At 38.9% G+C, this 14,082-nt stretch overlaps 1 protein-coding gene across 3 annotated transcripts in view; it reads right to left on the bottom strand.

The window, feature by feature from the left end:
• The window catches only part of LOC139738974 (uncharacterized), a 177,645-nt gene that overhangs the window by 4,230 nt on the left and 159,333 nt on the right, over positions 1-14,082 (bottom strand). For all 3 annotated transcript variants that reach the window (XM_071649591.1, XM_071649594.1, XM_071649593.1), the window contains exons 8-12: positions 9,313-9,435; positions 2,838-2,944; positions 2,012-2,189; positions 1,301-1,460; positions 315-557 (exon numbers count right to left, since the gene is read on the bottom strand). In XM_071649591.1, coding sequence (XP_071505692.1) covers positions 315-557; positions 1,301-1,460; positions 2,012-2,189; positions 2,838-2,944; positions 9,313-9,435 — 811 coding nt within the window. The remainder of the gene's footprint in view (positions 1-314; positions 558-1,300; positions 1,461-2,011; positions 2,190-2,837; positions 2,945-9,312; positions 9,436-14,082) is intronic.

The raw sequence follows: 14,082 nt of genomic DNA on the forward strand, positions 1-14,082 counted from the left end.
GAAGCTATAATTGTAACTCCATCCTTATTAAGTTGTGGTATTTGTGATTAAACCTGCTAAAAAATAGAGAAAATAATAAAGAAAATGAGTATTTTCAATCGTAACTTCAAGAATGTTTCTTGTTTCTTGTCACGTTACAAATGTCCATCACTGGAAAAGTTTTATTTTGCTGTAACTGATAATGGACATGATTTTAAAATGTTTAAAAATGGCACTGGGAGTTGCCATTTCAATCACTGCAAAATGATAAATCTCCAGTGAACCCACCACATGACTTGATGGGCTAATACCTCCACAAAGGGTTCCTGAATTACCTTGTGAGATGCCCTCACTCTCAGTCTCCTTTTCCTGGATGAACAGCGAGAACATCTGGGTCTCGCTGAAGACCTCCAGGAAGTTGCGCACGCTCTTGGACGAGACGGCCTTGACGAAGCCCTCACGGTCAAACTTCTGCTCGCCGTCGAACTGCTGCGTGAAGTGGTTGGAGTAGTGTCCCACCGTTTCAACGAAGAAGCGGATGAATGCCTCTGAGATGGCGCTATTCTTGGCCTCGTGGTCTGTGATGGGTAGAGGGGTGCAAACAGAGACCAGTGTGGGTGAACTCAAAAGGCTGAGGTATGCAAAGTCTTCTTTCTTCTTATTTGATACTGAGTTACTGTTTGAAATAAACGGCTATGCACTCGCACAAATTTGCGTTGCATTTTTCACTTATTGTCTCGGAGTGAAGTAGCATAATGCCCCCCCCCCCCCTAATTACTATACTACTGTACAACTGTCCATAATAAACAGCTCGGCACTTGACAAAATTGGAGCTGCATTTATCACCTATTGCCAAAAGAAGGGAACTTGAATATGCATCGTTGGTACTCTAATGTGCTAACCTTCTACTCTAACTGTATTACTGTTTAACTACCAGGAATTAAAGCATACATTCAAATTCTATGATGCACTTCTCGTCTACTTAAAATTGCAGGTTTTACTCAGATGGCTATCAATTCTTATGACAAAGCTATGCCTACGACACTGTCAACATACAGTGTGGCATATTGTGATTTACATATACCCGTCGATTTGTGCTCACTTGTGCACTACTTGGGTAAACTATGCAAAGTTGGCAAGCCGTTGATTGGGTCGGGAGTGCAAACGGGGCAAAAAAAAAGTTAAACCTGAGAGCCTAGGCACACCAAGTTAACCCTCTCTGCGCCAGGGACTTTCTCAATGGTGCATACAATGCTATTGGGATTTGTCTGCCAATCAGCACTCAGAGCACACAAATGGTTAATCCCCTCTCATTTCTCACCTTCCGAGAGTTCGTCATCGGTGTCGGCTCCCTCCCAGCTGCTCATACTGCACACCTTGAGGGCTCTCTCCAGCGCCAGCGTCAGTTTCTTCGGCAGGATCGTCTCTTCATCGCCGACCATCGTGTAGAAATCTCTTGAGTCCAGGTCAACGATCAGTACCTGGGGACATTGAGAGTCGAGTCAGAAAGACTATGAGTAATCACCTCTCTAGAATCTAAAAAATTGTGAAGACTGAAAACTTGTAGCATAATCCATGATCTGATGTGTGTGTGATTTTCCATGCCCTTCAGTTGACTTTGATGTATTACACTCATTGCAGAATGTGAACAACATTTGAATTTGGGTACAAGGTGTGATAAGCATATTAAAATTACTCTTTCTTACAAAGATCATCTAATTACTAGCAAAATGTTTTGTACTTTGGGATAAAGAATGCATCAATTGTAACATTTCATCCCATCAGTGAAATGTAAACTAGGATAAAGTTGGTATCTGAGCATGTTCAAAAACTTTGTAATGGAACAAGTCATAAAGTAGAAGGAAGTTCTTCTGTGCAGGTGAGAAACATCGCAAAAGATTTCCACTGGGGCACAACCTGTGCACCCTCCACCACTGGCCACGCCCAATCTTCTCCCCCTACCCCTCCTCCTCCCATGAAGTAAAGCCTATAGTAAAGGAATAACTGTGGTAATATGGAGGTAACTCCTCACTTCTTCCAAGGGCATCTCCTCCAGCCTCGGGATGCAGAGCGACAGCATGCCCATGATGTAGGGCGTCGGCGAGCAGCACATGTCGATGAGCTTCTCAGGCAGGACCGGCACATAGACGTGTTGCCATGAGAACGGATACAGGAGCCCCACCAGCGCCTGCGAGCATCGCGACAGTTTGCTGAGGAGGGAGACCAAAGAAGCAAAAAGAAAAAGGAGTAAACTCTCCTGTTGAGAATTCAGAGATGAAGCCAGTATTAGGGAAGGATTAAGATTAACACCACTATTATGAATTTACAAAATCGAGAATCCTACGATAAAATTATGAAAACATCATCTAAAAACATAAACATGGAAAAGTGTCATTACTATGCAAACCTACTGACTTGCCCAAGACAACATCTAATAACATCTAGTAATATGGGTATGCTATGTGCCTGCTAAATGTTTGGGGCCCTTGCCCAAAATTCCACTGGGGCAAGTAAGCTATGTTTCTTTTGTAATGCCTGTCAAAACTACGATGCATGCACAAAGCTTACTGTCAAGCACATCTTACACAATGGGCTCAAGATACATTAATTGTTTAAAATACATAGAAATGACACACACAGATTCAGTTCTGTTTTGTTTTGTGTTTGAGGTTTTTCTTTTTGACCACCAACATACAAATGACATGAACAGCCTCATCAAATAACTGGCTCACCGCCACAGTGTACAGGAGATCACTTGTGAATGCAATTGACTGAAAAAAAAAAAAATAGAGAGAAGAAAGTTCTGGGGAAATAGGATTATTTATTTGAGTGTTAGAGATACCATAGTTTGACAATACCTGAGTTTCCCTGAACACATGATGACCCTCCTCTCCAGTAGTAATGATGCAAAGATCTGTACTATTCTGTTAACACTCAGGCAGTTGAACAGCGTGTCAAAATCAACCTGTTGACAAGAAGATAGTGAGAAGACTATTTGATATTGCTTTTACTTTAAAAATCATGTATACTTAGATTAGACTTTTAATCCAAAAAGCACAAGCTAAAACAAACAAACAAGCAAACAAAGTAAAACAAAACAAACAAACAAGCAAACAGAGTAAAAGAAAAAAACAAACAAAAACAGTTTGAATGTGGTTATCACTAATCATGATACATAATCTATAACAACAAAAATCACACAATTATTCTCTATCTTTGCAAGGAGAACACCTATTAAGGGAGGGGGAAGTTTATAAGAATTTATGTGATCATTTTGAATCATCAAATGTCACATGAGGTGATAGTTGAAGGCTCATTCAGTGTTTCAACAATAAGTTTTAATCATAACTTTGAATAAAGTCATGAAATCAAATTTCACAGTGACTAGTTGTTATGCCTGCAAAGCACTGTAACCCAAATAGCAATTTACGTGTACAAGATCAGTTGTTATCCCGTTGAGGTCGAGTCTCGAGTACACTCGGGCAAGTATCTATGGGAAATGCATGTTGTAGTAAGATCAGTCAGTCCTCAACGGGTTAAAGTATCCAGTCACATTATAATAATAATCCTTGGTCAAGTTGCAAAGGTATTGAAACTTGACTATCAAAAGATTGGTGGAAAGATAATGCAAACATTGTACTGCATTAGAGAATTCAATCCCACTGAAGATGACAAAAGGAAAGGTTGGCTTGCTGACTCTCAATTGCAATGCAAATTTCAAAACCGAAACTGTTTTCATCCCAAATCTACTTACTGACATGACAAACATACACCTATCATTAACCCATTGAGGATGGACTGATTTCGCTACCACAAGCTATTTCCCAAAGACACTTGCCCGAGGATACTTGGGACTTGTCATCAACGGGTTAAAACACTCTATGGAGTTGGTGACTTACAGACAGAAAGAGTGACCTTTCTATCTTTTGATATCTGTTTTATTTCTGACAGAAAAATAGCATCAGAAATGAAATGAAATTGAAATATTCACATGGTACCTAGCTTGATAAATCAAATATCCAAGCCAGTTGAACAGTTTCATGTGGCTAAGTTCTTAACCCGTTGAAGACGAGTCCCGAGTATACTCGGGGCAGGTGTCTCTGGGAAATGCATGTTACAAACAAAATCAGCCAGTCCTCAACGGGTTAATTTTCATCTTGTTTGCTTTACCATCAAACTATATCGCCAGAACTTTTACAAATAAAACTTGAAAACAATCCCTTTATGTTACAAGTAGGCAGTGATCTAAATATAGCATCAGCGCATACGTCTGTTGCCAAGGTTTGAGAGAAAACAGTGATGACTCGTCACCAGCAACACGGTCCCTGACGTAAATGTGCTTCCGCGACCTTTGTTTCTGCCGCTCAAAGCCATTATGAGTGAAATTGAATGACACACAAGATGTACGGCACATTGTTCCGAATGTGGGCAACACTCACTTTAGCATGAGTTTTGTAGATGATTATCTGTGCATAAAATTAGAAAACTTTCCACAGCTGAATTCCATTATTTCCATTCATGTCAAAGAGCAAGGGTTTGAGTTATTGCCACAGACTGAGTTAGAAAATTTGGAGTTTCATGTATGAAAAGAAACCTACAATATACTGGTAATTGAAAGATACATTGACTATGAAATACAAAAAGACGAAACATTGTCCCACTGGATGTAATTCAGTATGTGAATCTGACTAAAAATGGCTTTAACACAGGGTTAGTGGAATACATCAAGAGAATTCAGAGGAAATAGAGTTACTGGAGAAAGAAAATCTGACATAATTCCTCTAGTCCTGAGAAAACTCCAATGGTTGGAATATGCATACGCCACATCACAATTTCACATGAGACACTACTTCAGGAAAATGTTTGATGGCTGTGCCTATACAGCCACAAACAGAAAGATTAAATTTCCACTGTGAATAAACACAATTTGTGAGAGCACGAAGGTAGTAGGCTCTTCAATCAAATGATCCTAAAAGCATTCTGTCATAGTTTCCTTACTTTCGGCTGCACAAAGACGTACATTACGTAAATTGCTACAATGTGATCTAGATGACATCAAGGGTAGGCCTACAAACTGTATACACACACTGCCTGCCAATGCACCTGTTAAAATTGTTTCGTTTGTTTGTTTGTTCGTTTGTTTGTTTATTTGTTTTTTGCAGTTATATTGATTATAATATGATTATTGTATTACAAATGGAAAATCATTTATACACCTTTCAGGTTCTGGAATAATTTTCCCTCAGAAGTAAATATCTCACCCTCATTAAATTGGCAATGCTGAATTTTGCAGTATATTTTGCATGGCAGAAAGACTAGACAGAATTACTAAAATTTATCAAATCTGCCCAAATCACACACAACAACAAAACTACAACAATCTGCCCATTTCAATGTGAAATATTAATTTTTATAATGGTAAAGGGACTGCTAAGGTACTGTTGAACTCTACAGTGCACTAAGGATCCTCTTAGGAAATAAAGAATACCTAGAACCACCGGACTCATGAAAGGCATTTATGAGCTGCAACATTCAGGAATATTTTTGATGCACTTACAACTTCAAGCATATATTTTTCCACAGTACTGTAGGAGCTGAAATTTTAGCGTACAGATATTTTCGTGAATTGTTACTTGGAGGACATTTTCACGTGTTGTTAATTTCGCGGTTGAAAGGGTCTAACTCGGCGTAGTTATTTGCGCGTTGAATATTTACGCGTGTTGTTATTTTCGCGGTTCAAAGGCAATTCACGAAATTCGCGAAAATAAAACCACCACTAAAATTTCAGCTCGTACAGTATCACCATTGGCAGTGATGTCATTGCATGTGTATTGTTCATTACAACTGATTGCAACACTGTGAAATGCTTGTAGCACCACATTTTGTCATCTGTGAGTACACAGAGAAAGAATACCTCATTACACTCACTGAACACTGCCCTCTATTGTCTCTTGGGAAACAGTTAATGTGTGTCTGAGTGTGACATGATACCTACTTGGCCCACAAGGGAATGAGTCAAGTGTGCAAACTAGGCACAAAGAGAGACTTAACACACTGCTTACCGCATCGTGGAATGTTGTGCATTAAACCCTATGGAAAATTATGCATATAAGATGGAATGAGTTGATAATAATCTCTGCAGTAATGTGCAGAGTGGATGATTATGATTAATTAATATTGGGCACACACATGTACCGTGCTTGTCACACACAGTAATCGTGTTACACGACCGTAAGTTTGTGAATCTGAGTAAGCTAGAGAATGCCTCATGGTTGTATCGAAGCAATCAATGTTCAATCCACTGCTCACAATGGGTATGGTGGGTAAAATATATAATGGTTTAATAGGGTGAAAGTGATTCAAAATAGTAGCTCTCTGTCTTGAAAAGTGCATTGTAAATCCCAGCCTAAGTTACTGATTCTAAGAGTTACACTACATTGAGATAGCTATCATTATGACTGTTTACACCATATATGTAGCTAGCCTAATTTTTTGTGCATCAGGACTTCCCAACATCTTCACGAGTGGTTAAATTCGCGATCGGGGAGTACGTGGACTAAGTAAAGGAATGCAGATATGTTTGAATGGCTGTCACCTTCCTGTTGATTTCATGCTACTCTCTTTAAACATTTTTCTCTATTGTAATAAACAGGTAGTAATAAGAAAATGATAATTCTGGAACGGGAATGGAAGTATTGACTACGATCTTTTGGCATGGAAAGTTTGATAAAATTCCAAGCCTGATTATTTGCAAGAAAACATTCAATTTGTGGCATTTCTTCCATAAATCAAATTCAAGCCAAGAAAAAGCACATTACATTCTTGCATCCATGATGCCTAAGAAACATCGATTATCCAGATCTAGTTGTAGAAAATTGTACTTCGCGTAGTTTGGGGACGATTTCACTATAATAATTTTTTGGGGTTAATTCCCTCTTACGACGAGCAAGAGCCTAGCTGAATATGTTTTGATAATTCGCAACAAGAATAACAGGAAATAAAATCGAACTACTAGTACACACTTAAAAAATAAATCCAATGCAGGTATAATTGAGGGAGATACACAGCATGGATAATATGATATATCTTCTTTTTTCTCTCTTCAAATACTTTGACAGAATACCATGATAAATCTTCTGACAGCAGTAAAAAGAATCCACACAGACACACTGTAATTTCATTTCCCATAAAACCACAGTCTAAAATCTTTGCATGAAAAAAAGGGGTGAAAGGCCAAAGAACCAATTAATGCTGCTGAGTTCGAATGGTACCACACAACATGTGGTTGTGGTAAGGATGTGGATTAAGCAGTGCATAATAAATAAGGAAAACTTGATCCACTCAAAATCAATGCAAGGTCAATATTCCTTATTCATCTTTCCTTTTTACACAAATAAAAATACCACCACAAAGTTATTCCCTGTATCTCATTGCTGATTTCTGATAATTAATCCAGATAAAAAACTGGATTTGTGATGACTCCGTCAAGAATGAGATTTGTAAACAAAGTGCTTGACATGTATCAGCTTTGTCTCAATATTGAGCTCTATCTTCCTTCTAGAATATCAGTGAATCATCAAAAAACTGATGTTTTCTGCTTGGAAATTCCTCTGACTTAACAATTTTCCTGAGACTATAGTCTACTCTGTGATCCTGCAATAGAGCTAGGTTTAATCAACTGTACACTTGTCAGCAAAGAAATGTTTGCGGCATGAAATTGTCAAGAATTGGACCTGTAGGCCTTTTTCGCGGTAGGAAATTTTCGCAATTTGCCACTGGCATTCAATGCATATAGTGCAGACATTAAGAACTTTTGCATGCATTTTTAATTTCATGAATTTTGGCTCTTGCCAAATAATTCTCAAAACCAAAATGCACACAAACATTTCTGGTTTTACATTATTAGATTGTGGAGGGTAACATCACTGCCAGGCAGATTAAAAAAAAAAAAAATTGGGAAATCCTGAGTCATGAAAATTAAGACTCTCTATTAAAAGTATGTGGTGTATACAGTACATTGTAGCTGCATTACTGGATAGAAAATTGACAAAGGGTCTGAAAAGCAGAGACTATAGTGTAACTCGCTTATATTGTACGTCTGGGCATCTCGCGATCACAATGGACATTTATTCATCCTGGCAGACAACAAGCTAATATCCTAAATATAACATGCTGGATGGATTAACTGCAATACCTTAATCTATGCACACAGGCAATCTGCAGATTATTAATAGCTCTGAAATCCCGCATGTGACGCTGGTTTCCCCCGGGCCAAACTATGCCCAGAATTTCATCAGAATTACCGAATCCAGGTAGAAGAAAAAATGATGAGAATAGACCATGTATTGCACATGGCGCATTAAAGGTTAATCGCAGTTTTAACCGACGCTCTTATGTTGTCTAACTCAATCTTCCTTGATCTCAAAGGGTGTAACCTTTAACAGGATATAGGGTCAAAACAATCTTCCATGGTTTATCATTTGGTCACATCCTTCAATTCCAAATTGATATAGCCGCTAAGCTTGTTTGAATGCACAGTGTTGTTGATCAAAGGCACTGTTTAAAAACATCTCTAGCTATTTAATAGCAAAAGAAAAAGAAAAGAAAATCATCTGCACAGGCCTATACATGCTGCCACAGTCTCTGATATCGTATAAATATGTAGATTGGAAAAATGAATATGAGGAATAAAATTAATGCTAAATGCTTTGAGAAAAATGAAAACCTGAGTGGCTGGATTAACCACAGAGTCAATATTTTCTGCAGACGGCAATGTTGAAATAATCCATTCAGTGTACAGTGTATTACCATGGGGATAGTTGTCCATTGGTCTCTTGAAAGTGACCGTTCAATGATCAAAACATTTGTATGCTATGAAATTGAAAATCTTTACACAGGGAACCTTCAACTCTCCCACTTGGACACCGACACTGACTCCGACACCAACACCGACACAGACACAGATACGGACTAACAGTGACACTAACATGACACACACACACACTGACACCGACACTGATACAGAAACCAATAGTGAAACTGAGACCGACAGACATTGACAGTGCTGTTGACACTGACACTGACACTGACACTGACACTGACACTGACAGTGACACTGACACTGACACTGTCAGCAACACTGACACTGACATTGGTGCTGACACAGAATTGACATTGTGACACTGACTAAGACACGGACACAGATATTGACGACACTGACATTAACACTGACATTACGTAATACTCCCATCGATTGATGCCAATAACTCTGACACAAACCCCACCCAACGAAGCATCAGCTATAGAAGAGATTAAACAATATGGAAATCTTACATGCTCCAGTCGCTGATCTTGAGGGCGCTGCAGAATGAGAGGTTTGTGTTCGTAATTGTGCAGCGTGAAGTGGTTTCTTCTCCTCGTCTGCGGGGCTGGGGTCGTGACCTTAGTGTGACTCCCCTGAATAACAAATTAACAAGCACAACATGAAGAAGAGAAAAATGCTGATTAGTATTGAATTCACTTATTTTCACTCTTGATTGTTTAAAAAAAAGGTATAGAAAAATGTATCACAGTGCATGGAATGAAAATCCATATTACAAATGAACACTTCGACCGACAAATGTCATGTGGAGAATATCAAATAAGAAGCATAATCACAGAATCACAGAGCTGTTTGCAAATGGGGGGGGGGGGCATCACAGATTAATGACTCTGTAGACATTTTCTGAACAAAAATAGCTATTTGCAAAATTGGATTTTTAAAAAAATCATGAATTTTGCACATTTCTGAACAATACTTTCAGAGGAAGCCCGAATTGTTTCAAGATGGCTAAATCATTGTGAGACAGAGTAAGAGACAGAAAAAGCCAGGCAAGTAAAATCAATGCAGCAGCTTCAATTCAGCCCCCATGAGACAAAGCACAGATTCTCCTTTATACTGACTCTTTATGTACCACATTCACATGCCCGACTCAGTCGGCTGCATTCCAAGTTTGCATACTTTGCTCAAATGCCTAAATCTGCCCCAAACCGTTTTGATAAATCGCTAAATGCCGCAGTAAATGAAAACGTTTCTCGTGATTCCATTTTTGTCACATGTAGCTTACATCTTATGTGGTGATTTACCAGGCTGTGTTCCCTACCAGATTTGCCAGTAAATTCTAAGTTTCTGTCACTTTTTTGTGTGCAAAAGTCTTTCCTCTACAATAATGTATCTACTTGTTATTTGATAGAAAAACAATCATAGATTTGTCATGCAACTTACATCAAAGGAAAGCTCCGCATTTTTTGTCCAACTTTCCTCTCTACATGTCCACAGTAACAACATTCTATGAAAGTTACATCAATTTGGAAGCAGAATGTTTTCCCAAAGCATGACTACATTGCTGTCTCAGAATACTGTGGCCTACAGGGGGTTTAGACCGTGGTGCATAAAGAGTTTATCCATTCCGTACTGAATTCTAAAATCTCTAAAGGTTAATACACAGACCACTAGGTTCCTGTACAGAACAGGATAAAGAAAAGAAAAAAACAACAACATTTGATTCACCTGCTACCATGTTACATTTATAAGTGTACCGTAGAAACTTGTATCAAACATATCAGCGTTGCTCTCTTGATACACTGCGATACTGCAGAGGAATAAACGTGAGCGCTGACATTCAGTCGTATCCCCCGCGTCATTCTGATGACCTTGGTTCATACGACCACTCCAGACACAATTTTGTCTCCTGCATGTAAGTGCGTTTCCTGTCTCGTTCAATCCCAGATATCCTGGGCTATTTACAAACTCAAAATGTCCCTTCCCCCTACACCCCCCTCCCCTTCGCTATCTAACACAAGCAAGGCTAAGCTTGCATATCTTCATGTGCTAATAAGAGAGATGAACAAATTATAATCACATGTACAATCACCTCTTTCCCTTTAAAGCACAGTAGCAGGGAGGCTATCTATGCACAAATCATGCTTTCCGCTCAAAGTTTTTCCTCAGTTGTATGGGGGGGGGGGGGGGGGCGGTGGGGGAGGGATGAATGAAAAAAAGAAAGTAAAAGTAAAAAGGTTTGGGAGAGCAGTCTTGTCAGTCGGGTATTGAGGGGCTGCGGACTTGTGGGACTGCAGTGTGCTAGGATGAGTCAGACGAGACGAAATAGAGACCGGTTCAGAAATGTCACACAGTCTGCCTTCTTCCTGCCTGTAACAGTGCCCTTCATACTTAAAGGGAAAAACATAATGTTGCAAATGAGGTACACTAATTTTCGCGTATTTCACGCCATTTCTGGCTACCACAAATTCTACAATCCGTGAAAAATATCTTCTCTGTTTGCTCTACATGTTTTGGATGGGTTGACAATTGCGCAACACGAATGCAAGAGCCCGCAAATATGTTTTTGTGTCGCTCAGCATGAAAATTAATCACGCAAAAATATAGACATTTACAGTATTCATATGCCAGCAGAACTGTTAATTTCTGTTCTAAAATGTATAGTAAAGCATAAAAAATGTGTGAAACGGTGACATAATATCACAAAATTTCAATTGGGTAGTGACAAAAATGCAAAACATTGTCCAAAAGTTTGACCAGGGCCCTGTTTCATAAAGCTGTTCGTAAAGTTACGAACAACTTACGAGCGACTGGTGATCAGTTCTGATGTGTCATACTTACCAGAATTTTCATGATTCAGCACAAGAACTGATCACCACTCACTCTTACTGTAAGTCATTCGTAACTTTATGAACAGCTTTATGAAACACCCCCCAGAAGTACTACAGTCTCAAAGCATATATCCGATCTGATCGTGACTGCCATGTAATTTATCATCAATGATCAGTACTCTACAAATCGGGCCATGATCAATAATCATATCATAAAATGGGCTGTAGAATCCCTGCAATCTGATTGGTCAATTGTCATACATTGATTTGTACAGATCCACACTGAGCCATGTGTCCAGTAAAATCCGAACGCATGGCTCAAGCCTTGTACAGTGTGGTAGGTGTACCAGACGTATGAGGGGGAAAATGGTTGTATCTCATGAATTTACAGGCCCATTTCATAAATCAAACGATGCACAGGCCTATTTCATGGATCAGTGAGAATTGGATGCTCTCTTTAACATTGGAACAGTCTAAAACAGTTTAAACAGTTCCAAAGTTTAGCTCGCGCATCCAATTCTCACCGATCCACTCTGTCCTGTGCGTCATTTGTATAATGTTCTCCCTACCCACTACTGAATAGGGAGGAAGCTTCAGGAATGACGCACACAATAAAATTGGGTGCTGCTCGGGAAGCTTCTTGTGATCACAGAGCACAGAGGGCTGTATGGCATCTTTATTTGAATTGGCCCATTAGCTATGGTCACCTAAACTCTACAAATTGATTAACACTTTGTTATCCCTCAGAATATTTGATTCTTCTAATGACACATAATCTTCAACTTCAAATGAAACGAGAGGATACTCGGATCACCTAATCACCTAATGATGGAGATATAGAGCAATGCAAGATATAAGCACAGAATGTGTTGCGTGCTCTCCTCTCTCTACGTACCTTCAATTCCTACTACAACTTATTTTCTGGATCTACAGCAACTTGATACTATTCGGTCTCTGTGGGTTTGTTTTGGGTCTTTATTTTAATGGAAGCATCTAAAGAGTGTATGAGAATGAAAAGTTGTGGAGTGAGATTTTGTTGTCTTTCGGCAAAAGTGATGCATAATATCTCATCAAAACTGGATGTCACTATGAAGAGAAATATATTTCTTTGGATACTGTGTACAATGCTATGAGGCTTTCTGTAATAAACTGTACTCAAAGCACACACAGGTTTAAATGATTCAAACTCTGGATTTTTTTTTTTTTTTCTGAGGAGTTTTGAAGAACATGCTGACCCACTCTTTCATGTGCACACAAATAGAGGAATTCAAACTCCATCACAAAAGCTGAGAAGGCATTATTGAAAAGATATTGAAATTTAGCATGTTCACTATTACATATTCTACACACACAAACACACACATAAACATAATATTTATACTGTATATCTATATATCTATATCTAAATATATAATATACTTCTTCTTTTCTTTTGGGGGGGGGGGGAAGGGTTCCAAACTCCTTCTGCTCAGCTGTCCGCATCCCTGTGTGAGTAGACTAGTCACATGAGGCAGGTTCACTTTTTTTATCACTCTCTATCTTTCTCTCTTTACCTTTTTCCTTGTCTCTCTCCCTCTCTATCTATCCCTCTAACTTTATATCTCCCTTTCTATAAATACCTTTCTATCTCTGTATTTATCTATCTTTCTCTCTCATCTTTCTGTCTCTAAATATCTCTATAAATATCTTTCTGTTTTTTCTATCCATGTGGGACATTATCTGTATCTCCTTTATATTTTCTTTCGAATTTTTTTCTCACTATACATATCTTTCTCTCCCTCTCTCTCTCTCTCTCTCTCTCTATATATATATATATATATATATATATATCTGCCTATCTTTCTGTCTCTCTCACTCCTTCTTAATACCTAGTATATGTGACCCGCTACAACAAAAGGATCCTAATGTCGCTGATGGCTGAGCCGAGAAAATCGAGTTTGAAGTCACATCATTAAAATTGGTCAATACAATCGGATTTCTGTTTTTGGCATAACTTTGTTGTCTAATGTTTTGTCTATCAGGTGCCGAAATTTCGAAGCTAAATGATTAAAGGAAAGGCAAGAAATCAGCGTTTTTCTGAGCCATGATTTTCCGACTTTTCAATGTAACAGAAACATGTCCGAAGATTTGGATTTAGCGCCGCAGCTAGACTTCGCTCCAAGTAACGAGGCAGTGATCTTATTGATCAGTGCGTGGCATCCTGATTACTGATTGGTCGTGCGCAGACCGCTGCCCTTATAAAAATCTTAGGTTGCGGCAAGCTTGCAGCAAGCTTGCGGTAAGCTTGCGACAACCTTAATTAGCTTGTATTAAAGAGTGCAAGCTTGCGCATGCTTATTGCCATCTTACTGCAAGCATGATACAAACTTGGCATCCCCTGGTAAGCTTGCTGCAAGCTTGCGGTAAGCTTGCGGTAAGCTTGCAGCAACTTACCATTAGCTTGTGGACGAT

The sequence above is a fragment of the Diadema antillarum genome, unplaced genomic scaffold (genome assembly GCF_040938485.1).
Source record: "Diadema antillarum isolate AM-2024a unplaced genomic scaffold, OU_Dant_1.0 seq00000778_RagTag, whole genome shotgun sequence".
NCBI lineage: Eukaryota > Metazoa > Echinodermata > Echinoidea > Diadematoida > Diadematidae > Diadema > Diadema antillarum.